At 36.0% G+C, this 26,561-nt stretch overlaps 5 protein-coding genes across 7 annotated transcripts; 1 reads left to right on the forward strand and 4 right to left on the reverse strand.

The window, feature by feature from the left end:
* Positions 1–68: 68 nt before the first annotated feature.
* Positions 69–9,459, reverse strand: LOC140970996 (calmodulin-binding transcription activator 3). Of its 3 annotated transcripts, none has more exons than XM_073433020.1 (14): positions 9,364–9,459; positions 9,208–9,267; positions 8,171–8,290; positions 6,631–6,746; positions 6,346–6,434; positions 5,882–5,924; positions 5,281–5,485; positions 5,065–5,175; positions 4,511–4,833; positions 3,403–3,948; positions 2,542–3,239; positions 1,680–2,241; positions 1,248–1,568; positions 69–439 (listed from the first exon to the last, which is right to left on the reverse strand). In XM_073433020.1, the coding sequence occupies exons 2-14, from the start codon at positions 9,245–9,247 to the stop codon at positions 332–334; spliced, it is 3,282 nt and encodes a 1,093-aa protein (XP_073289121.1). In that variant the 5' UTR covers positions 9,248–9,267; positions 9,364–9,459; the 3' UTR covers positions 69–331. The 3 variants fall into 3 exon arrangements, with proteins under 3 accessions (XP_073289121.1, XP_073289122.1, XP_073289120.1); XM_073433021.1 differs by having other exon boundaries at positions 9,383–9,401; XM_073433019.1 differs by having other exon boundaries at positions 9,208–9,427.
* Positions 9,460–9,976: 517 nt separating this feature from the next.
* LOC140970999 (cyclin-dependent kinase C-1-like) lies at positions 9,977–16,290 on the forward strand. Its single transcript, XM_073433025.1, has 12 exons — positions 9,977–10,324; positions 11,189–11,270; positions 11,360–11,450; positions 11,548–11,577; positions 11,664–11,773; positions 11,857–11,929; positions 12,011–12,131; positions 12,219–12,336; positions 13,530–13,669; positions 13,767–13,824; positions 15,203–15,273; positions 15,383–16,290. Exons 1-12 carry the CDS (start codon positions 10,215–10,217, stop codon positions 15,912–15,914), a joined length of 1,536 nt encoding a protein of 511 aa, XP_073289126.1. The 5' UTR covers positions 9,977–10,214; the 3' UTR covers positions 15,915–16,290.
* A 576-nt stretch (positions 16,291–16,866) lies between these two features.
* On the reverse strand, positions 16,867–18,880 carry LOC140971001 (ras-related protein RABH1e). The gene is made up of 6 exons (XM_073433026.1): positions 18,667–18,880; positions 18,328–18,398; positions 17,984–18,072; positions 17,690–17,801; positions 17,521–17,611; positions 16,867–17,208 (listed from the first exon to the last, which is right to left on the reverse strand). The coding sequence occupies exons 1-6, from the start codon at positions 18,781–18,783 to the stop codon at positions 17,065–17,067; spliced, it is 624 nt and encodes a 207-aa protein (XP_073289127.1). The 5' UTR covers positions 18,784–18,880; the 3' UTR covers positions 16,867–17,064.
* Positions 18,881–19,126: 246 nt separating this feature from the next.
* On the reverse strand, positions 19,127–21,964 carry LOC140971002 (UDP-N-acetylglucosamine transporter ROCK1). The gene is made up of 7 exons (XM_073433027.1): positions 21,742–21,964; positions 21,146–21,194; positions 20,839–21,065; positions 20,400–20,598; positions 20,172–20,315; positions 19,776–19,850; positions 19,127–19,450 (listed from the first exon to the last, which is right to left on the reverse strand). Exons 1-7 carry the CDS (start codon positions 21,852–21,854, stop codon positions 19,289–19,291), a joined length of 969 nt encoding a protein of 322 aa, XP_073289128.1. The 5' UTR covers positions 21,855–21,964; the 3' UTR covers positions 19,127–19,288.
* A 968-nt stretch (positions 21,965–22,932) lies between these two features.
* On the reverse strand, positions 22,933–26,273 carry LOC140971003 (uncharacterized). Its single transcript, XM_073433028.1, has 8 exons — positions 26,037–26,273; positions 25,083–25,594; positions 24,914–24,986; positions 24,690–24,770; positions 24,539–24,602; positions 23,807–23,894; positions 23,623–23,707; positions 22,933–23,222 (listed from the first exon to the last, which is right to left on the reverse strand). The coding sequence occupies exons 1-8, from the start codon at positions 26,196–26,198 to the stop codon at positions 23,139–23,141; spliced, it is 1,149 nt and encodes a 382-aa protein (XP_073289129.1). The 5' UTR covers positions 26,199–26,273; the 3' UTR covers positions 22,933–23,138.
* Between the last annotated feature and the right edge of the window lie 288 nt (positions 26,274–26,561).

Consider the following 26,561-nt stretch of genomic DNA (forward strand, 5'->3'; position numbering starts at 1 on the left):
CTCAAATACAATAGTTATTTATATTTGTCACATATGCTATTATGAATAAAAGTTCACATTAATAAAGATTACATACAATAATCTAACTTTAATAGCATATAAATAGGTTGTGTTTTCACATTAGGGCTACCACTTGTATCAAATAACAGTTCTCCACTAGTATTCAACTTTACCATCACTTCTTGCCACTCTTGACATACAGTTAAAGGTTGTATGAACTATCAACTCTGATTTACAAGATAAAAATAAACTGTGCAACCCAATCCCATAGTTCACTAAAAAGTAAATATCAACTGTCATTTTACCTGAAAAATATGTTGAATTAATAAATTTAAGATATTGTAGGCATCAAGGTATCGTCCTCCAACAAAACTTGTAGATCAATAAGATCGTCGTCAAAATCAACTTCTGGATTGGTCATGATGCTATCATGCGCAGCCTGCAGGATAAATCAGGTCATTCTAAGTTATGCTAGAATGCAAAGTTGCAGAGACACAGGCCCAATCTTACCAAGATATTAATTTACTTGTCTGGTGTCTGCAGATAAATTAATGTAGCAAAATTTACAGTCCTACAATTTCATTTAACTAAATGACGCCTGTTTCTTTTCAAATCTCAACTAACCGAACTTTGAACATCAATTGGCAGAAGAAAACACACGCACATGTGACATGTGGGTGCAGCACATTCATACCCTATTACCACTATTGGATCAGTACACGATCCAACTCAAGTTAGATAAACAGGAAATGCAATGAAAAACTCCCTCCTGATCATCATTTAATGTTTCTCCATGTTTTGACTCGAATTTATTTCTCTTTATTTGTTCTATTCTTCCTCTCTTTTGGGGGCCAAAAAAAATTATGGTGCAGTATGTAATGTTGCAGGATTGGAAACTAGAAGGTATAGCAAGTAGCACCAAATCTTTACCCATTACGCCAGCAATACAAATCACATTTGCAGGCTACATTGTGGCCAAAGAGGTGACGAGAAAATGGAAAATGGGCCCAAAACTACTTTTGTTTGGCAAAAGTATCGACCAAATACATATCCAACTTACATGTATTTCTTAAGAAATGTCTATAATTTGCCCAGTTATCACACTTCAACACCATGTGAGAATGCAGTACGACACAATAATCAGTCATGAGATGGTCATATGTCCATGCATTTTATTAGTTCCATGTGAAGTCTACATGAATGATTCCAATATCATTCAAAAGTTAGCAAACCAAGATTTGTTGTACCTTTGTTTCTTGCATTTCTGAAACAACATTGAGCAACCTGCGGTATTGATCTCGTGCTTCTGGATACTGAACCATTGACTTTACCCTATCAAGGGCTTTCTGCAGCCTCTCCTCTGTCTGCTTCCTACCTTCTTTCAAGAAATCATATTCATCTTTTGATTCGGTCTCTTGCATACTTGAGCCTGTAGTAGGTGCTTCAGGTTTGAATCCACTCAATCCTTTGCCTTTTCGTCGCCAACGCAAAATCACCTTATCCAAAATTCCGACAGACCAGATTATCTTTTTATAGTTCTTCCTGACCTGGTGTCCTCTCACATGGGCCTTTTGCCAGAAAAGCCAAAAGTTAGAATTTGTGTGCGAATTTGTTTAACAATCGATTGAAATACATTAAAAATAATCATAAGCTGTAGCGTTTGGGACAATGCATAACACCTGAATTTTAATAATCCGCTGCCGCATTAGCAGAAAATCGTTTCTGCCTTTCCAACTGCGGAATTTGTTTTGTATCCGTACTGCAGCAGCATGTGCAGGTTCATGCTGCCCCACCTTGTTTCCCTTTCGAGATAGAAATGATAGACGTTCGTTTGACACTCCAAATTCACCATCATCACTCTCTTTCCGCTGCTTTCTCTGAAATGACTGTACTCTATAGACTTGATGAATGCGAGCTGCAGCTTGAGTTGCATTACGCACAGCAGCTAATGAGTCCTTCAAGGACAGTCCATGGTGTAAATCACCAATGCGATATGGAGTTGCAATCCTCTCCGAAACTGTTTCTACATCTTTTACTCCACTATTACCCTCCTTCATATCCAACTTGAGTGATGACAGGTGGCAGCTCAAGGCAGACTCTGCAAGATAACCAGCAATGCCTTTGTGCCCATTGCTGGAGGCTAGGTCTGCTGGAGTTCTTGCCGAAGGATATATGGGGGTGGGATCCGTCAATAATCCTGGGGCTGCACCAAGGGAGATAAGGAAAGCCACAGTACGTTCCCTGACATTGCAGATGTTTGAAGCAAGAAGTTACCAGAGGAAAGAATACAAGTTTGTCAATTATAATAAGTCGACTTCTGAAATCAACACAGATTTCTGATTACTAAAAATAAGAAAGAGAATTTTAAAACATAATACTCATGAAAAGTTGAACCCAGATGCTTTATAAAATTTAGAGGATCCTTAGCAAACACACAACAAAACAGACAACATATAGTTGATGTAAAGGAAGCATGTATGAAAAAGGTTAAAGCAGCAGAAGTATTGTAAGACTAACTTAGTAGATTTTTATCACTCCTACCTGCCAAAGAGTGCTGCCCAGTGAAGCGCAGTCCATCCATTTGAATCCCGAAAATTGATACTAACCCCAGCAGCCACAGTGGGTGGTATAGCCCAGTCATAACCTAGAGCAGCTGCAAAATGCAGCACACCTTGACCACCATCATCTAGTACACAAGGGCCCTTTTCACCTTCAGTAACCTTCTGGAGAAGCCAAACATGCAATTTCTCCTTTAAAAGTTTTTGTCGCAGTTGATCCATTATCCCATCCTCGGAATATTCATCTTGTTTAGTAAGGTATAGCATTTCTTCCCACTCGAAATCATCCTTCAGCAATCCGCTGATTTTACTACACAAATTGGATGTCTCAGCAGCACTGCTTTGGGTACAGGCTTGAGGGGTCAATGGCCCGAGAGATAATAATTTTTCAAATCTCATATGAAGAAGAGTTTCCACAGAGCTGATGCTTCCTATATCTGCAAGATCTATATCTTGAATAACACTAGTCCGGAATTCAAATTCTCGCACTTCACTGCATGCCAACCGGTTAGAACATGTAATGTAAAAAGGCACCATTCCAATCTCATGTGGAGGAGTGTAGCAGCAGAGAACACCATCGGCAATGATCTCTGCAGGAACTTGCAGTTCACCAAACATGCAAGCCCATTTGTAATTCTGTATCTCCTCTCGCCTCCTCAAGAATCTACCCATGATCAGCACCTGAACATGAATATGAAATGACTGAAATCTTCATGCATTTGTATACAGTAAAAATTTAAATATATACAGTAAATAGTGTCAGAGACATAAATGTTTAAATATATACTTGAGTAAATGGTGTAAGCGACATTTAAAAGGACAAAAGAGTAACATTAATCCAAACCTTAATTTCTAATCCAGCATGTGCCCAATTTGGCGAGAAATCAAGAATGCTAAAAAGCTGGTCTCGGGAGAGAGACGGGCCAAGGAGGTAGTTTTCTGTGGGAACGGGAGCAGAGATACCAGAATCATCAACTGCATCTTCTGCTCTAACAATCTCCCAGTCCACCCCAGAATCAGGCTGCATTCTTGTCAAAGTCACATCGCCGAGTTCTTTACTCATCCAACGGTCAAAGCTGTCCATCTTTTTCAGATCACCCCTTAGAACGTCATCCAAAAGAGGTTGTTTTAAGGCTGAGTGGATGGTTTTGTTTTCTAAGTTCAGGTTGCCGTCAGACACGGACGTAAGAGAGCTTCCTACAGCATTTAAAGCTGGTATCTGAAGATCATTTTCCACTGGATGTCTACTTTGTTCAGGTAGATATGTATTGCCAAACAGTCGCATTTGATGAATATCATTCAGTTTGGAAGTAAGATCATATTCAGAACTCTGAAGGGACTTCTTATCCATAGACCACTTAGACGTGTTTATAAAATCAACATCAGAAATCTGTTTAAAGTTGGAAAATTCGAAAAGCTGTTAGAGATGTCGAATGATGCTATCATCAAAACACGGCATTCACAGAGAATTTAACTTTAGTGAATATGTACACATTATAGCATCAGATATGCCCTTCGATGTTGAGAGGATTATTTTTCCAGCTACAGTTGATGTATCCAAAGGACAAATTTGAATTGCTTCACACAGAAGCTTATTAATGCAGAAAAAATTTCCTACATCCTGAATCATGGGGCAATTTTCTACAAGAAGCTACCATATGATGGAACAAACCACAGGGCAGTTTAATGCCATTTGAATTAACTTCCAATCATCTAACAGAAATAAATCCCGTTCATAATTTATGCATCCACAAGGTCTTCCTTGCTAACTCTCACCAAACCTACTTGTTCCACATCACATGCTCCTCCCCAAAATGTTGTGCCACATCACATAGGTGGATGCGGTGGGGCGGACACAGGAAATAGTGTAAAAAAAGTTGTAAACATCATGATGTAATGCTGTAACTGAGTTATGGTGCATAATGAACGTGCAAATATTCATATTTAAATACCTGACATGCATCCAAGCCATCAAAATAGCCTCCAAAGTCCTGCCTTTCACCAGCGGCACCAATCAAAACTTTCCTCAGCGATTCATTTTCTTGTCCAAGCATCATGCTGGTTGTACCAGGTTGGGTTGTAGGAAGTAAAGGCTGAATATTTACAGAATTATAACCACCAGCATCGCTTCCCCCAATATTTTCCCAAGACGGATGCTCAAGGTCTCGATGAAGCTCATACGTCAAACCATTATCCAGAGGTCTCTCATCGTTTTCTCCGTATGTAACTAATCCAATCCTACCAGGAGTACCTGAATATTGTCCTTGATAATTATCTGTCGAAATATAAAACTGTTACTGACAAAAAATAATAAAAAGTTCTGACTTTACAATTAATCACTACTACTTGAAAGTTGATGAATATTAGCAAATACTTATAAAACAATTTATATTTTAACCACTCAAACAGCCAAACGACACCGAAAAACCAGATGCAGTTCCGGACAAAGGAGTAATGGTTATGACCAGATAACAGGTGTAATGAGGAGAGGACAACAAGACATTACTTGATGCAAGGATCGGATAGTAAGGGACTGAACCCCTTTCCATCTTCTGCACTGCAGGTGACTTTAACTCCGGAATAGACTGGAATCCGGGGCTTGATTGCTGCCGGTATGCTGCAATAGCAAAATTTATTGATACAGAGAATGATGAGAAACTTCACAATTTACAGATTAAAGAAATGTACGGTTAACAAAATGATAAATGTCCAGAAACAAAACCTGATTCAGCATCTGCATGCTCCGTATTTTGAGAACCGCTAAGGCTTGTTGTATATGTGACTGGCGATGCTCCTTGATAATCGTAAGGTTGAAACTCGGAAGCAACAGAACTGTCTATCTCTGAATTGGGTAGACTTTCTACAGTTTGGACAGAATCAGAAATAACCCCCGAGTCCCTGATGCGATTATAAGTTGTTCTGTTCCCCTAGGGAAAGAGGAGAAAACAAACACAACAGACTTTTAGGAAATTGCAGTAGTAAAGTCATGCTAGGAAATTAAATACATTCTTCATACAAAATTAGGTATTGGGGATGAAAGTAAAGTTGATATAAAAGAAACAATACAGAACACTGTGAAATAAGGAGGACAGGAATTAAAGAAAATAAACAAAAGAAAAATACATAGAAAAATCATATTTATCAAAGTTAAAGTCACATTGAATACATTCAAAATCTTTTATTGATAATTAAATCTCTCTCCCATTTTACCCAAAATTAATTTCAATGATCAAATTTCTGTAGCGCACAAAAGACCGATGCTGTAATATTGTACTAGAGTTGACCTAACAAATGAAAAATGATAGGTATTGTAGAATCATTACCTTTACCTCCCGGTAATGGACAAGAACTATGTGAGACAGTTCCCTGAGAAAGAAAACAGTCATATGAAAAGAAATCATACTCTGACAAGCAAGCTCCATAATGATAAGAAAATAAGTAAAAAGTAAAAACTTCTGTACGAAAAACTTTAATGCTTGTGTAGTTCATGTAGAAAACATATAAGAAGAAGTTAGACAAAATAACAATAATAAGAAGAATCACAGCAATATGATATTGTAAAACAGTTTAATACTTCACCTCGACCATGGGTCACCTAAGGAAGTGCTGAAGCCCGAAGGACATAATAAAACAATTTTAAACTATATGAGAGAGCACAGCTCATCCCAACAAGGGCGTGGAGCCTAAGGATCTACAAACAAAATCATCACGCCATTTTGGATAGTTGACTGAACCATAGTTTATTCTATTGGGTGTTGAACTTGATATGCACATGATTCGAACTTACTCTTCAAGCATCCAGTAGCTACGCCTTTGGAAATTTTCATTCTCCTCTCCATGAGCATAGTAGCAGTGTAACACATCGACGCTTCCAGCCTGAAAATGAATTTCTTCTAGAAGTCAAATCCAACAAAACTTTTTAACAAGAATGGCTCTTCAAATATCTTATTACGCTTCAGTTTCTATGTTAAATAATCTGCCAATAAAAGGGGCAGCAAACTTCGATGACAATGTCTGGAATCCTGCCCACAAATAGAAAGTCATTCAACAAGTGTCACCAAATAAAATTTACCTTGAGCCTTTCATGAGCTTCCTTTACAGTCTTCCCATCTTTCTTCTTTCTCCAAATATGTCCATCCTTTCGAAAGTACCGCAGTACCTTTCGGTCAAAAAGAAAGAGAGAACCACCTGACCAAAAGGTGAAACAATCATGAATACATATAATATAACAATAAAAATAAAGGAATATTGAGACTGATTAACCATCCAATCAAGCTCTCTTTTGATTTTCTGTGTTAGCACTAATGATAAATCTATATTTAACATATTTTGTAACAGGTTCAGAGTTGAAGTTCCACAACACATGATCATGAAAGACCCATAGGTACTTCAACCAAATCTCACTAAAAAAATTTCAGCCTATTTGAAGTTGATTTATGGAAAGAGAATTTAAAGAAAAAAATAATGAGAGAATCACAAAGATGGTCAAAACAAGAATGGCAGCTATTGAACATAGCTCCTCCAAGAGATGCAAATTTTCATTCAAATGAAGTTGTAGTTCAACAAAATAATTAGTAATCACTAATTTAAAAAAGCAAAGATCAGAACATGGTGAGTCATAGAACACAAATTAAGCGAAGCATCAAGGCAAAGTTATCTGTTTCAAGCTAATAATGATCCTTTAATGGCAGAATAAAGAACATGATTAGTCAAATTTTAATTCTTATTTTTGATGTACCCAAAATGGTAATTAATTTTTCATAAAGTCATGGTAACTGGCATGCAGTACACATGCTGTGTTCCATTGTACAGGCCATTAAGCTGTTTCGATAAATGACATATACCTCATCCAAAGATAAAAGAACATTTAAGTAAAAGCATCACATCATTAGAGAAATAACACAATGTGTTTCCATCAAAGATCTGATTAGAAACTATAAAATAAGAACAAAATTAAACCAGGAAATTAGCACCACTTTCACCAAGAATCAAAGAATCACGCACAAAATTGGTTACATGGAACTTTTCCACAAGAAAAAAATGGTTCTCTGATTCTTGTAACGGTTGTCGTGTTAACCAAGTAAAGTGCCGGATATTCCACATAATATATAAATATTGTAATTGGCACTACTTATTTACATGATCACATCCCCTGATACATAATGAATTTCACACCCTCTCAGACGAACAGTTTCTTAAATGACGTTGACATCTTTTTTACTGAAACAACCAAGAGTCCATCATAACCAAAAGTGTAGAGATAACCATTAGAAAAACACGGAATGACTTCCTTTTGAATGAAGGAGAACAATAGAAGATGAAGACATATGGTTTGATTACTAGTAAATTGTTATGTTTAAGTGAATTTCTTATTCCAGTTTTTATTGGTTATATTGCTATGGAGTGTATGCAGGGGATTCCCTAATGCAGTTTAACTTGATTGACTGGTGAATCCGCTTTTCATCAAAAGCCATCACATTTTTCGTAAAATGAAACAAAGCAAATGTTACAATAAATTTCCTGTTCATCACGTGTAATTAAATTTCATTTTCCAATCACAGATTTGATTTTAAACTGGTCATTCCAAAAGGTAAAATACAATTGAATCGCACTTGGGGGTCTGTTAGGAGGTTCTGAAGCAATGCGAAACCGTTTGTAATTTTGAAGAATTTCACAAATCTCAGCAGGGCGTAGCCAGCGATGCTGTGCTTCCAACAATATTTGATCAATATCTGCATAAACGTAGCAACTTATATTATGGAATGAAAAGAATAAAAGTTCTGTGTGACATACTAGCAAAAGAATGCATAAAAGAGGGTAAAGGGGTGGTAAAGGAATGTAAGTTTCACATATGGATCACCATGAAAAGGCAAAGGCTACACATGATCTATCCTTTTTTAAACAGTCAAGTTACATTCCCATAATATGCAAGGGGATTCATATTATTAAGATAATTTTCATACTTCTTCTTAGTTCTCTCTCTCAGATCAAAAAATTCATGGACGCCTATATCTTTCTCTCCCTGACAGCAGAAACATTACATACTTGTGCACTCAATCTGATATTCTAAATCTCAATTGTTAAATTGCAGTCAGTTAAAGTCATCCAGGTTTTCAACGAAACAAAATGTAGTAATTGGAATGCATAAAGCAATTGAGACAGAACTAACACTATATGCACATTATGAGGCTCTAAATTTCTTGCAGTTCCCAGAGACTAGGTGAGCACTATAAAGCCATTAACATGCAGAAAGTCTCCTGGTTATGAAAAGGTGTGAGCTAAACAACAAACAGCTTTAAAGTGTTAGATTACTAGATAACACAGAGAGCATCATAAGCATTTGGCTGCAGCAGCAAAATGAATTCCATCGAAAACATAATTTATTATTTTAGACAGCTATGACAACCCTTATTAAACCCTACATGATTCATACATCATAAAATTAGTCTTGCTAGCAAATTTGAACATGAAAAATTTAATGCAGATGATAACACACTAAATAAAAAAGGCAAAAGGTCAGGAATTTTGAATAAAAACAGACAGGCGCGTGAAATTAATCGATAAACTTGTGTGCTTCATAAGAACTCAAACTCCAAATGGTGAATCACAAATAATTTACAGAAAAAATGAAGTCCGGAGGAAAGATCACCTAATTGGGCATTGAGTGCATATCTCCGAGTCTCTGCCATCACATGATCCAACAAAAGCTCTAATAACAGAACACTATCACTCGTCGTGAGATCAAAAAGGAATATCCAGCGATTAAATTAGGTTAAAGAAAATGATATGAAAGGGGGGTAAATACGCAGTGCGGAGGAAGTAACTAAGAAAGTGAGCAAACAGCCGAGCCGCCCAAATGGAAACAGTCAACCCACCGTACGCCTCCCTAATTTTTTTTACATTCCATTCCTTGCCCAAAATAATAATAATAATAATAATTTTCTCAAAAATAAAAATATAAGAAAATTAAAAATTATCAGAATTCATTAAATTGATTATCTGAAATCTAAAATTTGATATCGTGTTGTGACACTAATTATTTTTTACGAAAAATACTCATATTAATATATTCAATTATGATAAATTATTTTCTATAAATTAATATCCATTTTATTTATATTCAAATATTCATTATTTCTTAAAAATTATATATTTGATATAATTACATTATTGTTAACAAAATAATATCTAAACCAATGATATTTTGGTTTGTTTTTTTCTTATTTTTTTATTTTATAATTTCAAATTATAGTAAGACATATTAATATATTGAATATAAATCAAATTCATTATATAAAACACAACATTCAAATTTAAATTACAATCTGATATGATTAGCTATTAATTTCTATAATTATATTATTTTTTTTATTTAAATATAAATCAAATTGGGGAGTTAGCGAAAAGACGGTGGGCTGATACTAAACCCGAAAGCCCACCCGTCGGAATGTAAAATGCTGCAAAGTGGTGTTCGTTAGGTTATTAAATTTGTTTATTTAATTAACGGTGGGCTGGTACCGAACCCGAAAGCCCACCCGTCGGGATTGAATCGCTATCAATCAAAATTCAAATCGAAGGAGCCCCGACGTTGTTGGTGGCCACCGATACCATTCATCTCAGCCTGAGATTGAAAGAGAGTCGAGAAATTGTAATGTAATGGCGGCCGCGACAAATAATCAGCTAAACGTGGAGGACTCGCCGTCGTGGGGTTCTCGAAGCGTGGAATGTTTCGAGAAACTTGAGCAGATTGGGGAAGGAACCTACGGGTAAGACTTCAATTTTTTGTCTTTAGAATTTGTTTCGTTTTTTTGTATTTTGAATTAGTTAATCTTGAAAAAGCTGATTTTTTTTTTCAGTAGGCCATTGCTTTTTATTGTTTGTCTTTGGCATTAGTGCTGTGTATTTGCCCTAATGTCCATTTTCTTTATTTCTTTCTTTCTGTTTTAAATAATTTACTTGGATTCAGTTTCCAGTTTCGTCGTATGTTGATGTTTAGTCTGATCATTGGTTGTGTGTTTGCTGTGGTTTACTCTCTAAAATTAATTTGCGAGACAAGAATTTCTGTATTGACGGTTACAGATTATTTTTTTATGTTCCCTAATCCCTACTACAGAGAAATCGAGAATCATATCAAATATATTTGAAGAATAACATAATCGGAAAAGAGAGTCAAGATCTCAAAGCAATATAGATACTGTTGAGCGTGGAGAAGAAAAAGAGTCAATACTCATTCTAAATGTTACGAGGATCTTTTATTCTGTTTTGTCCAAGGCAAAAAGAATATAGAGCACTCAAGAGCAAACTTAAGACCTGTCCAACGGCATTTCAAACTCTATAAGTTCTCTGTCCTGCATTGAAATAAGAATAACTACAATTCCAACTTACCCGTGGGACAGAACGAAGTCCTACCTGAACATTAAACTGTTGTAATCAGATGTGAAAGAGGCCATTTGCTTGTTGAGAGAACCTCCTTGATTGTATGTTTTCTGTTGTGAAGAAAAACTCTTGTTACAATCCAAGCTTATCACACTAGAGATAATTAATGTACTTTGCTTCAATGATTAGTTTGTTTTCAGTTTTTCTTGTCTGTTTCGCTAACTTGCTTCTTAATTCTCATTTTTGTTTTCCAGACAAGTATACATGGCTAGAGAGAAGGACACTGGAGAAATTGTTGCTTTAAAAAAGATACGCATGGATAATGAAAAAGAAGGGGTATTTTTATTCTCATAAATAATTATTTGTTGCCGTATCATTGACAAATTTAGTTCTGTTATAATATTTAGCTTTGCTTTTCTCTGCAGTTTCCCATTACTGCCATCCGAGAGATCAAAATTCTAAAGAAGCTAGAGCATGACAATGTAATTAAATTGAAAGAGATAGTGACATCTCCGGGTATTTTTTTTCCTCTATCTAGTAAAAATTTCCTTTCTTTTTGAGTTTTTATGCTTGTCTTCTCACGTCTTTCATGTACACTAAATACAAAATCAAGGCCGTGAAGGGGTTGGGCAAGGAAACCCTGGTATGTAACATAATTTTTTCTATCTTATATTTATCCATCTCAGTATATGTCTGCTCTTAGGGAATGCATCTCCTTTTGGATTGCAGATGGTAATAAGTATAAAGGTAGCATTTACATGGTATTTGAGTACATGGACCATGACTTGACTGGCCTTGCTGATCGTCCTGGGTTGAGATTTTCAATTGAGCAAATAAAAGTACCGTAAGCTTTCCTACATGGAAGAAATATTTAGCATTATGTCTTTGAACACAGGAAAGTTTACTTGAATATTGTTTGCAGTGTTATATGAAGCAACTGCTTACTGGTCTTCATTACTGTCATGTAAATCAAGTGCTTCACAGGGACATCAAAGGTTATCCTGCATTTACTTATGCTATGTGTGAATTTTAATATGTAGAAAATGCACCAAATTCACAGGATAGCCACTATGCAGGCTCCAATCTTCTCATCGACAACGAGGGAAATTTGAAGCTTGCAGATTTTGGACTTGCACGTTCATTTTCCAATGACCACAATGCTAATCTGACAAATCGGGTCATTACTTTGTGGTACAGGTCGGTTGTTTATTATCAGTTGGAAATTAATATTTACCATTAACCTATATAATACCTTGTGTGTCATTTACGTCAATCGTTATGCAGACCTCCAGAGTTGCTTCTTGGAGCCACAAAATATGGTCCATCCGTTGACATGTGGTCTGTTGGTTGTATCTTTGCTGAGCTTTTGTATGGAAAACCAATTCTACCTGGCAAAAATGAGGTTAGGCTTTACTGTGTTTTTGTTTAGTATTATAATAAGTAAAAGAAGATTATATGCTTGTTTTGATCTAAATCAGTGTCAGTTTCTCGCACTTCTAATTTACTTGTCATAGTCTTAATTAATCTGGTAAATCTTAGTCTTCAAGTTATTCTTGAATGGAGATTCATGTTGAAACAAAGTTCTTTGTGAAAGCATAGTCGATAAACATCATATTATTCCTCCGATTGCAACTAGTTGGTGTTAAATACTAGCATTTCATGAACAGACTCTTTGCGTTCTCATAGCGATTATGCATGAAACATAGAGTTTAGCTCCCTTGTTTCTCTAATGTAGTGCTCTTGTTCATTGCACATAGTATTTTGTATCTACCATTTAATATGCTCAATCCATTTTAAATTTTTCGCGTGGGTTTCTTCTTTACATAATCGAGGTAAAATTTTCAGCCCTATAAGAAATCTATAAGGGGGATTTTCATACACTTCTTAACAAACCCTACTTTACAAGTTTGATGTTGTTAAGAAAATACGAGGATGTTTAAGCCTTAAGGATTTTTTTTACAATCCCTGCTTGTCAAGGTTGAACCAAGTGTTCTGCAAACTTGAAGCATAATTTGAGGCAGAATTCAATTTCTTAATTTTGGAGGAACAAGATATATTTGTTGGGATCATAATGATGGAGTCTTTGCAACTTCCGTTGGTGATGAATACAGAGCTTCTTGTCATGGAGATGATATTCTGGTGGAAATTTGTTATTGTTGTTTCGAACCTGAAAAAGAACTGTATTCTGGTTCTCCATGGGGGCCTATTTTAAGAAATTATGTGATCCATTCCCATAGCATTACTTAGATGCCTGTCGAAAAATTGCTTTCTCTTTGCTACACGGTTCTTTCATTTCAAGGCGTGCCAAGTTCCAGTTTCTTGGTTAGATATACATTTAACCTATGAAATAAAGTGAAAGACAAGCTGAAAATAACTGCTTTGTTGAGTTAAAGATAATTCATGTTTGAAATTTTATCAGGCAATCTTTGTGATGTACCTGAATCATCTCCCTCTACTAGTCTTTGAAATTGATTTGTTAAATTGAAATCTTGTCGAAAATGTGTATCATTCTCCTCAAATCTGCTTGCTCGTTTACTTTTGAAAACTAACCCCTATTAACCTGAGGGTGGTTTTATTTTCAAATTTTTGTCACAGCCTGAACAATTGAATAAGATATTTGAACTTTGTGGGACCCCTGATGAGGTTAATTGGCCTGGTGTTTCCAAGATCCCCTGGTATAACAAGTTCAAGCCTGCACGTCAAATGAAAAGGCGAACTCGAGAGCTTTTTAGACAGTTAAGCATATTCTCTAATGTTGTGGAATACCCTATGAAGGACATAGCTTCTTTTATGCGTAATTATATGTGTTGTGGTTGATCATCTCCTCTTCAGTTTTGACCGTCATGCTCTGGAGTTGTTGGAGAATATGCTGGTTTTAGATCCGGCTAAGGTATTTGCTTGACTATGAACATGGTTAATATTCTCAAATATAATTGCATGCATTTATGTCTCATTTTGTGGGCTTGATTTACCTGACGAACCAAATAGTCTTTAATTTTAATTTTTTACAAAACCGAGGATTGAAACAACAAAATTGTATAAGCGGACATCCTGATTGAGAGATTCTACCTGCAGCTGGAGATAATTTATAGAGATACAATTTGGGTGATTGATAGATGTAATATGGTTATTGACGTGATCACAATGTTTTAACTGCAAATTCATGGAATTGAACAATATAAGAAATAAGAACTGATGAATAAGGTTTAGATTGCAAAATATAATTTTAAATGATCAACTAAGTAAGAAAGTCAATATGCGACAATCCTTAAATGGACAAGGATTTGACGTAAAGCCGTGGCTGTTGACAAGGTAAAAACCCTAAAGGGCCTGCAGGTGAACCCTTGAGTCCTGTCCTACCCCCACATTTCTTTCGAAACCCAAAAATGCCTGCAGTTGAACCCTTGATTCGTATTGGCTAGCCACCTTTGGCACGCTTTATCTTTGGATTAAAATTGCTATAAAAGGCTAACTATATGGGGAATTGTTTTCTTGATCCATCAAAAAGCAAGAATGGTTGATCCTGCCATGCTATATCAGCAAGTTCCATCTCTGCATAGGCGAGTCCAACCTGACCCCCACAACAAGAATCGCCTGAGCCAATTAGTTGTTGGTGACATTGCTTCACTCCATGTCAATTTGACGTCGGCTCCTTTGCTTACCAACCCCTGCACCATAAAACAGAATACCAGTTTTTGACCAGGCAGAAGAAGCAACTAGAATTGACTTCTTTTTTGTACGAAGGGACTGATCAGGACCATTAGGGAACAATATCATCTTAAACTTTTCCGACTGAGAGCATGGAGATGCAGGTTACTGTTGCCATGTGATAGAAATTGATACATGCTGAAATTCTGTTTATTATAATAAGCGAGTAGGAAATGAAATCAGACATGGGGATAATTATTCCTTCTAAAAGAGTACGACTTAAATTTTCTAGGACACCTTCTTGAACTTATGATATGGATGTCAGTATTTTACTAGTCGTTTTAAAAGATCTAAATTGTTCGCTTCTGTTTTTTTTACTTTAGTTGACCCCCAAAAGGAGTATCAAGCATATTGTTAAATTCAGAGCTTTATCATTTTATTTAACAATTATGTTAATCAGTTGTCAAACCCATTTGTTCTGGAATGATGAAAACCGATTTGTGATAGATGGATTCCATTTTCAATCATATCGCACTATGTCCAAGTTCTTGGTCTCTACTTTGAACATTTATATGTTTCACTGATTTCATATCTTCCATCCTAAACCTGAATTTTTAAAGAGAATATCAGCAAAGGATGCCCTAGATGCTGAATATTTTTGGACCGACCCCTTACCTTGTGATCCAAAAAGGTATGTCCGATAGCCCCTGTTGTGCTTGTAGTATTGCTACTCTAATTTGCTTCCTAACGTGCTTGAATTTGTGCAATGTTTTTTCTTATGCTAACGTCTTATGATGCAGTTTGCCAAAATATGATTCCTCGCATGAATTCCAGACAAAGAAAAAAAGGCAGCAGCAGCGACAAAACGAAGAAGTTGCCAAAAGACAGAAGTTACAGCATCCACAACAGCACACTCGCTTGCCTCCCATCCAACAGACGGGGCAACCTCATGCACAACACTGGGCTGGTCCTGGTCATCCAACTAACAATTCTCAGCCTCCTCTGCCTGCTGTTCCTAGTCATAATCAGTATGGAAAACCTCGTGGTCCACCAGGTGGACCTAATAGATACCCCCAAAGTGGGGCCACTGGTTCATATTACCAAGATCGTGGAGGTCAGAGCGGAGCATATAATAGTGGGCCATATCCCACGCATGGACGAGGGCCCCCATATGCTGGAAATAGTGCCCCTGCTAACGGCCCTCAAGGAGCTTCAGGCGGATACGGAGCTCCCCCTAATTATCCGCAGAGTGGTCAATATGGAGTTTCAGGCGGCAGAGGCTCAAATCCAATGGGGGGAAACAGAAACCAGCAGTACGGATGGCAGCAGTAGTAGAATAAGCAAGTAATTGGCGCACATGAGATGGTGAAGGGTCAAAGCAGTTTGGATTTGATGCAGCTACAGCTTTGGTAATGATGGGTTTGGAACTTTTTGACCAGATGTGTATAGCGGGATCTATGTTTTGTGAATCTTCTTGTTGAAATTGGATCGGATTCGGGGGAGTGGTGAACAATGATTGGAGAATGTGCAACGGTAATACATATACAATGTTTTTTTCACAATTTGAAGTACTTCAACTTCCCAATCTTGACACGAGTGGTTACAGTTTTTTATGACCCTCCTGTTTTGACTTAATATGTTTGTGATGAATGACGAAGAATTTTGAACTTTTGTGTGTTGTATAAAATTGAGAAGCTCTTTTAACATAGTCATGAACTATTTGATTTCAGATTTCAAGGTTCTGTTAGTTTCAGACTGGGTTGTCGATGGGTAGGATGTAACTTTAACTTGTTTTTGCATTTTAAATTCTGACATTCTTACTATTTGTTATCAACTGTTTGTGTTACATCAATAATAATAACTAATTATACAGCATGTGATTTATATGTAGCGACCAGCCCAGATAAGTAAATGATGGTTTTTGCTGGAATTTTTTTGCATTGGCCACCCATAATTTGTCAAACAAGCTTGTCAAGATATGAAATCTAAAAAGTGTTTCCGACGGCACTTCGATGTGAAATAATTGGTGCAAATAACTCGAGTTACGTACTAGCCTTTGTCTGAAGGCAACGACAGATATCCTTCAGACCAGCCAAACAGAGTTTGTTTTTAGGGCACGGGTTCAGGCGTGTAAATGTAGATATATGAAAATAATGACATGCGATTCAGCAACCTCAACGCAAATGAGTAGGTGTCAAGTTGAAGGAGGGAAATTATGTAATTAGTGTTAACCTTCTATAAAATAGAAAAAAAAAAAGAAAAGAAGAAGAGAGATGGCTGCAGATGGAACTAGTGAAGCATCACATCCTCAATGATAGTTAGCTTGATACTCTGTTAGCAAAAGATTTAGTAACATACTGAAAAATTCCCATGTTCTGATTTTCCATCTTAAGTAAGTCTGCCACAATCTGTCTACCCAATTCTCCTTTTATTAATTTCCAAGTGCATATGAACTTGATGCGACTCGAACTGAGCATATTTTCTAGCATGCACAGCCTCCTCGCTGTTGTTCTGCATGTGATGTGTTAGTGGTGGGCTTCAAATTCACATCCACCATGTCTTCCTGTTTTGTTGAGGAAAGAGTTTCCATTCCCGGCAATGCTGCGGCTATTTTCCTGAACAGAGGCTGCAATACAGTTTGAATCAATAAGCACACGCCAAAAGAATCACAACTTGCGTCAAGAAACTGACTTTTAGAAGAAAAAAAAAAGGAAACTGCTCTGACAGAACAAGTATTATTACAAGATCAAGGAATGTCTTTAGAACTAGATGGCAAAGTGAACACGGATGAATATTTAGGCATATAGATACAATTTTTCAAACCTTTTAATTTACTTCGTCATTATGTATGAAAAATTATCACCCCAAAAAGTTTTGGGATTTCGAGAATCACAACAATGTATGAAAATAAGCTTCTCAAGCATCTAAAATTGTTTACCTTTATGTTAAAACCAGCTTTAGCACTAGTTTCTATAAACATGATGCCAACTTCACGAGCCTTTCCATCTCCTTCTTCAATTGACACTTGCCTTTTGATTCATAATAAAAAAAAATATCATCAAACCAACAACTAGTACATGACAAAGAAGTTACATTTACTTCCTCACCTTTTGTCAACAAGATCAGTTTTATTCCCTACCAGAACAATAATGACATCACTACCACGTTCTGTCCGCACTTCCTCAATCCACTTCGTTGTATTCAGAAATGACTGTCGGTCTGCAAAAATTGATACTGGATTAAAATCAGTAACACTAACACCTTGCATCCAAGTGTTAGCGAGAAGATTTAGAACAATTTGCATCATGGAAACTCTTGCAAGAAGACTTCCAATGTTCCTGGTGAGTAGCACGGGTTATGGATGGAACCGGGAGGACGACTTAGCAACTAAAATAACTTACTAGCTACATCGTAGACAATCACTGCTACTGAAGAATCTCTGATGTAGCTTGGAATCAGGCTCCTGAATCTCTCTTGACCAGCAGTATCCCTGTTAGCATTAAGTAAAATTTTGTAAAAATGAAATAAGCATCCAGAACTCGAACATTAACGATATGACAATATGTGATATATGAAAATCTCTTCTGGAATTCATATATATACTCTTCTTGGATAGCATATGAAATGAAACGAGTGGTACAGAGTTGATGGCTACGAGACCTTAAAGATATTCTCGAAACGGCTCGAAAGACAAAACTTGATGCATCAACTTTGATAAAAATTATGGAGAAGAAAGTGTGAGTACCAGAGCTGCAATCGAACCGTTCGATCTTCAAGGTACATGGTTTTGGACAAGAAGTCGATGCCAATAGTAGCCTGCGAAATCATTAATCGACACCAATTATTCAAATGGTCAGGGATTATATAATAAACAAGTGTTTTGTGTCTATATGTACGCATAATTCAAATATTCTATTAGAAGATGACGAAAAAAGATGGATCATCATTCCAAATGGACATTCATATATCTTTTTTCATGTAGAATGCATGAATTATCTTTTACACGATATACTTTAAAAGGGTAAATTGTTGTTAACCAAGAAACAAGGAATCCTTGGAAAGATTGTGATCAAGATTGGGAAACCTGATAAGTGGTGTCGAATTTGTCGTACATGAAGCGGGTGATGATGCTGGTTTTGCCGACGGATTGATCGCCCAGAAACACGAGCTTATACTTGGCTAATGGTGACACCACCGCCATTATAATTGATTGTGAAGAAGAAATGATGATGATGAGATCTGAATGCGTTTCGAGTAATTTAAGGAAATTTGAGGAGAGAATGAAACGACAATTTATAGTACATATTTATATACGTCGGACCACCAAAAATTCATTGAACAAATTATTTGTTAATTAATTAGTTAATACGCAAGAATTTGGTTCCTTTTGTGTCGGGCATGATTTTAAATTATGAAATGTATTGTATCATCATTTGTTAATTAATAATTACATTTTCCATGCTCGAGGGACGTGATTCCGACGAGTAGATATGATATTTTTAAAAAAAATAACATCCACACTCAAAATTGTTGAATGATATATATTATGGTGAGAAGGTATTTCGTTCATTTTAAAATTGTGATATAGTATACATTGGTTCGTGAAGAAATCCCATCTTCACTTAAAATATGAGCTACTTGACCAATGCCATAAATGCAAGACATGCTAAACTCTCTATTCAAGGTAGCATCAAATTACATCCAACCTACGAAGCCTTCTTCTTAACACGATACGGGTATTTTTGGTATACTGATATACTAGTGACTACTAGCGGTAGCGCCACAAGGCAGTACAGAGAAGGTGGTTTCCCATCAAAGACGAATTGTAGCAAAGCTGTGACGAGAAGCGCTGAAACTATGACAAATCCCTGCAAAAAAGTAAACCATTATGGAAACCAGAAAGATTGCACCCGTAAACAGCCACTCAGTATGTAGCAAGAATTTAGTTAAGCGGGGGGGTCTAATGTACACTCGATATCCAAAACTTGTGTTTATAAGAAGATTACTTTCAAGTCGTAACCTAAATCTTTCTCCCAATAAATAATGGCAGTCATTGTTGCCCGTACTAGGTTGATTGATAGTCTTGCAACAAGTCACAAAGCTTTTAGAGCTAAAAATTGTTGATGATAAAAGACTTGAGAGCATGATAATTTGTCACATGTGTGTTAATACAGCTTATAGTGCTACAATTACCTTTCGAACACCACCAGCATAAGTTGTCACAAGACCTACTAGAATTCCACCAACAGCATTGAGTACAACAGGTATCTGTATCAAAGCCATCATGACACTTCAGATTATGCTGTGCCGAAGATTGAGATGTCATGTACGATCAATGAAGTTTTAAACAAGAAAAATGTAAGTAAGCTAATTTTAATGCGAATGATGACACAAATTATATTTCCAAACAAAAGCACTCAGTTTGTATGTTACGAATCTGGTGATGATGGCACAACAGTTTGATAAATTTACCTGTAAGGTTAATAGTCAATTGCTGAGGGCAAGAAAACCTCACATTAATTTTTGACAAACCGTAACTCAAGAAAACCTGTACTTGCCTAAAGAGATATGATCATCAAAGTTATGTACCATTGTCAATGGAGTCCAGCCATAAAAGAATCCATGTTGTCTGATAGCTAATCCATCTGGAGACTTGTATGCACTGGCCAGCAAGCAAAGGCTCCCAATTATGGACATCTCCACCGTCATCAAATAAGAGGTGTGTTTCTTAACCTTTGTTCATATGGAGCAAACCCGAAAGGAAACAATGATATATCTGACATAAACAATTAATAAGCATGAAAATATTTTGCTTACTTGCGATGCCCATTGACACAATGCAGAGGCCAGACCAGAAAGTACAGAAGCCACCAGCACTGGAACAATTCCATAAAATAAGATCTCATCAGGATGACTAGAACTAGCAGCTTTACTCGAGCCTTCGCCAATACTTAGAAGGACTGCAGCAATTATCAACAAAAACAGGGCCCCAATCTGTTGAATTGACTGCTTTTGCCTAAAAAGGAGGATACAAGAAGTCATGGAAATTCTAATCAGCAAAAGTTTAACTTGAAAAACTGATAACATCAATTAAGTGTCAGAATGCTTGGTAATGCTCCTCTAGACTTCAATCACAGCTAAAATTGAACATGTAGGGGTTTGGTAACTTTCAAGACGATTTACACGATCGTATGAATCACAATTTGTATGCAAAACACACTTGTATGAAAAGCGACTCGCTCAAATGAGGAAATACCTAAGAATGATATAAGTAAACAATGCCGTGAACAAAAGTTTTGTTTGGTTCAGCATTGAAAATGTGAGCGAGTCAAGATTTCTGTACGAGATTTGCAACAAGCTATTTTGCAGGGCATAGATGGCTGCTGGCAGTCCTGATGCCGTGAGAGAGCCAACCAAAGTCCACTCCTTGCATAAATTTCTCAAAGTACCATCTTTTGCTAAGAGAATCAAAGCACAAATCACCTGCACGCTTATAAGTATCCATGTGAAAACAGTTCTATAAACCACAAACTAATTGTGAAGGAGAAGGAAGAATGAGTTACCTTAACCACCTCACATGCCAAAACAGATGAAGTCACGATAACTTGTCGGCTGCATCAAGATGTAAGTGTGAAGCACAGGATGGTGAGTTGCAAAATGCAGAAGAAAATATGAAGACAAGAATGGTGAGTTGCAAAAAAGTTCTCAATTGACTCCAAAATCAATTTCTTACAATAGAAAAAACTTTTAGATTATTGCACTTCTGAGCTATCATGAAATTCAAGATTAAGTTCCAGCTATCATTTCATTACAAAAATCTCAGAACTTCGCCATAACCATCACTAAATGAACTAAAATAAGGGCAAGAAAAGATATTTAAAAAGGGGGGAAACTGATTTCTTCAACTTATAACATCAAAATCCATATGTCCCTCTCTTCGAAGACAAAATGGCTCAAATTATACTACCGAAGTGAAAGCTCTTTTATCCATATTAGCTACTTTATTCAACTCAAAAACCAAATATTAACAAATAAAACAACCTCTCATCCCCCACTTCACCATATTCTCATGCAAAGCGAAGCCAGAAGTTTCAAAAGCACCGTAATCCGCAATAACATTAACGTGAGCAAAGAGAAAAATAGAAAGAAAAAGAAAAACCTGGTAAAACTTTTCGAGATAAGAGGTTGAGCACCATACTGAAGCGTCAATAAGAGAGAGAAAAGCCAGACCTTGGTGCCAGGCTTCGGAGAATCGATCTTCGTGACCGCCATTAACGAGGAGTCGACGAAGAAGGGAACGCTTTCCTCCCTTCACGTACAATAGACGTCAATTCCAGAAATGAGATGAAGCTTTTGATTACTCTCTCTTGATACATATGCGCAATTGACATTGATGTTCATTTTAAGGTAATATTGAAATACAACATTCTTTAATATATTTATCAAACAATATTATATATCATTATAATTTATCAATATTTGATTTTTATCTAATAATATGATTTTTTTTTATCGCTTAGGACCATTCATCATCAAATATTGTTTATTTATAATTATTATAACATGAATAAAAGATATATTATATACAATAAAATCTATCTAAACAAAAATAAAACGGAAAAAAGATTTTTGTTTTCAATTTTGAAATGTTAAATGTCATTTTGTTTTTTTTTAAAATTTATTTTGATATGAATAGTATATGTTTATTTTCGAAACTATGTAAGAGATATAATCAATATATAAACAAGATTAGATCAAGTTAGTGGTTTTTAATTCAAAAAATCCAAATGACTATATTAAAACAATCAAATTGATAAATTATAAGATTAAAATCCAAATTACCGATTTACAAAAAATTACAATTTTCAGAAAATAAAACAAATACATAATCACGTCGAGAGAGTAGTTAGACCGGAACTTTCCGAACGAATAACGAGGAGGGGTATTTTTTCAAACACGTTTGTTTTTAAAAAATCCGTGAAATTGCGAGCCCTTGACCCATTTGTCTGTCTCTACGATTCAAGGGGTAATATATATATATATATCAATAATGAACAACAAATTAATACATTTCAGAATAATTTTAATGTTCTTTAGTATCTGAATGACAATTCCCATTGAATGAAATTATATTAATCGTCCTTTTATTCCATCAAAAATAATTCAATAATATCATCAAACAACTTAAAAACGTAAAACAACTTACTTTTGCCATCTTATAAATCTTTATTAATTTTTTTTTTTTTTTTACCAAAGAGAGCTTGTAAGTTCTCACTCGGCTTACGCACCTCTTTGTCAAATCAACAAAGAAGTTATGATGCAAATCAGAGACATAACCATGGAAACAGTATACAACCAAACTAACTTTTAATAAATGTCACCCAAGGAAAAAGGAGAAACAGTTGTGGCCCCAATTATGTACAATACAACTTCGCACATATCTGTACAACTGCAAAGCTGTCTTTAGAAGGCAACCACATCACATCGGGTAAGAAAGTGGAATTCAGAGAACCATCAAGAGAGAGATACAAGCTGATGAATTCTATCAAGAATCATTTACCAGTGGCAAATTCCTTGGGACTCCGTTCGTGATAAAGCTATCAACTCTTCGTACTTGGAAGCATATACAAAGCCCCATAACTATTTATGAGGAAAAAATACAAAAAATGACATTAGTTGGTTATCACTTTTTTTCAAAAAGCTCGACCTTGCAAGAGGTGAATGAAATTATAGTGTTATAATTTTCTCATTCCCTTGCATGTAAGCATGTTGGTTGGTAATCAGGTAATGGCAAATGCAAAAGACGCTCAAGACCGACTTGATAAAAAAAATTAAGGGATTTTGCGAATCACTCTATTTTATGCTTCATTTTTCTCAAATGCTCAAGCTTATGGAGTTGACTTAACAATAATTTTATGATTTAAAACTAATTTAACACAACCACGTCATTGAGCATTTTACGAGATAGGGCTTAAGCAAATTGCATGTGAATGTGTGAGAAACGAGGGGGTATTGGAGGGGCTGCAAGTTTAATGAATACCTCAATCTCCTTCACTTCGAAATCTTGAGAATGTGATAAACATGGGTTCCCATATGTTTCTGAAGACGAACTTGATCCATTCAATCTGAGGCACCATCAGGAGGAGATGATTTGAATGCAAGGAATAGAACAAAGCAACAGTGATGTTATGTATATTTTAATATTAAAGCAAGTGAAAGCTTACAGATCTCCATCCAAATAGAGTGCAAAATGACTGCCCCCGCCCAAGGCCAAATACTCCGTATTGCACAATGTAAAATACCGATTTATTCCTGTTTTATGGGCTTACAGGTTAGAATAAAATAACAAAGCCGGTCGTGGAGTGATCAATCTCAACCTCATAGGATTCATAACAGGAGAAATAAAAAACAGAAAAAGAAATAAGTACAGAAAAACATAATAGACACCATATTAATTAAGGCCATATTAGCGACAACACCAGAAAGGAGAGTATTCATAAACTGTAACAATACTATATTTAAGAAGATTCACCTCAAGAATGAGGGTTCTAGGAATTTTTGTAAAGCAGCACAAATTCATATGAGTGAAATACTAGATGTTAAGGTTAGCTCTCAGTGTTGATGCTTCATTGACAAAGGATTCTATGATATTAATAGAACTGAAAGTCACTTGAATACATGGGCTGTCAGCTCGTGATCGGTGTAGGATGGTAAATAAAAATTTTATAGGATTTGTGAGACATATATTTCCCCTCTCCAAAGAGCAAGTGATATAAAATGATCATATTAAGACAGATCATAACCAACGTTCAATGATATGGTCCAAATCATACCAGGACCTCATATAAGAATCTCCAACCAAAACATTTTTGTTCCAACTGCTCAAAAATAGTCTGTTAAATAAAAAGGGATCATCCATACACTAAATATCAGAGACACTATGGAGGAATTGATACCTGTTGGACGAAATATGAGAGGTTGCCCAGAGGTATCAGTGAAAACAAATGAATCATTTGTTCCCTATTACAAATTCAGCTCTCAATTTGGTGAAAGTGATTAAATAACTTCGTTTTGTTTATAACTGAGAGCTAAAAGATTCGGAACTACCTGATACTTTCGCTTATTTATTGATCTCAAAGGCGCCTCAACCAAACCACCAAATACTGCTCCATTTCGATCCCCAACAACCTAAATTAACAATGAGAAACATAAACACATGTACAAGCCCCATGCGTATCCAAATATCACCTCATTCTATATAAAGTTTATTTTACATTGCATAATTTTCCTGCGACATAGAACTTTGAAAAGTCGCTTGTATGAAATATTACCAGCAGACTGAGGCCCGGCCAAAGCATACTTCTCCTGTATAGTGTTGAAAGAGATATGCCATGCCTCCATGTACTAAAAGTTAATAGCATAAAGTAATTGAAGCGAAATGAACTGATAAATTAAACTAAAACAAGATGCATATCAAATACAAGTTCACAGATATCGGACCTGTACAATAATATCCATTTCCGCCCCTGAACAATTACAGGTAGTGAGGCATAAAGGACGCTTCGTGTCTTCTCGGAGAGAAGCATCGATGGTTCAGAAGTTTCAGGGAGCTTTTCCAGATGCAGAGATTCCTTTAATGTTTGCATGGCGATCCCTTCATCTGCAGAAGCATTAGAACAACTGCCGTTACCAACAGCTACAACAGAACCAGATTTGGGGGCTTGATCTTGAAGACCGCCAAATTTAGCAGCTCGATTGAATGCTCTGCCCAGGGATTGTTTACCCCTTGAGAAAATACTTCTCTTTTTGAAATTCTCTCTCATCGGATCGGATGGTGTCTTCAGTTCATCTTGAGAAGTACTTTTTTCACTTAAGGCACTGGTATCCTGAGATTCGGAGGATGCTAACAGAGAATACAAAAATGCAGTAAACGATGATGTATCAGGAGCATCAACAGATTCCACATAACCCTCCAATTCTGACTGGCTATGTTCACTATCATCAGCATCATCCTATCAAAAATGAAGAAAAAATAGGAGGGAGAGTCATGGCGGATACATAATTCAACTAGGATGACATACAGACGCCATGAATTAAGAGAAGACAATGTTAGTTAAATTAAAAACACCCCTTTCCTATTGTAAGTTCATAGTCACTGATTTTTAACTCCAGTCAACACAGACTGATGTTTCAAAATACCAACAGCCAGCACAGAGCTATTGAAACCTTAACAATCAACCACAGACACAAAGCCACCATAAAACCCTAACAATCAACTTCAAGATAGATATTCAAAAGCCAAAAATAATAACCATAATCGAATCCCACAAATTACGATCAAACAGGTAACAATTCTACAAGAAATTGAAGGGAAAAAAAAAAACAAATTTACAAACATAACACCAAACGAGAAAGCCGAACTTCCCAGAAAACAAAAGTAGAAGAAGAATTTACATGAGGAGGCGGAGGTGGTGGGCGAGGTTTGGAGGGTTTATCGGAAATGGGGTTGAGCAAAACGGTGGTAAGATCAGATACAAAATGCGCTGCTTTAGTCTTCAAAGATTTGGACTGCTTCTTCATAGTATCTTCTTGCTCTTGCTCCTGCTGCCGCCCCATCCCGGCCACTATTCTTTATTATATGACGCTGATTATTGAATTTTTTGAAGGCATGTTGGGGGATAATTAAGGATTATATCCTGTTGTTTATGCTAATTCCTGATTTCGTCTTTCAATATACCGATTATCCCTCGTATTTTTTAATTTTACTCAATTATGTCCTTAAGATCTAAATATTTCCAAATTAACTTGTTAAATTTTTTTAATAGGCCCATGAAACGGTAGGTTGAACGGTGAAGACATAATTTATTATTATTATTATTATTATTATTATTATTATTATTATTATTATTATTATTAAGATATATTCGAGATTTATTATTTTCATATTTTAGTATAATATTTTAGAATATTTTAAATAAA

Source organism: Primulina huaijiensis, chromosome 2 (assembly GCF_012295235.1).
Source record: "Primulina huaijiensis isolate GDHJ02 chromosome 2, ASM1229523v2, whole genome shotgun sequence".
NCBI classification, from domain to species: domain Eukaryota; kingdom Viridiplantae; phylum Streptophyta; class Magnoliopsida; order Lamiales; family Gesneriaceae; genus Primulina; species Primulina huaijiensis.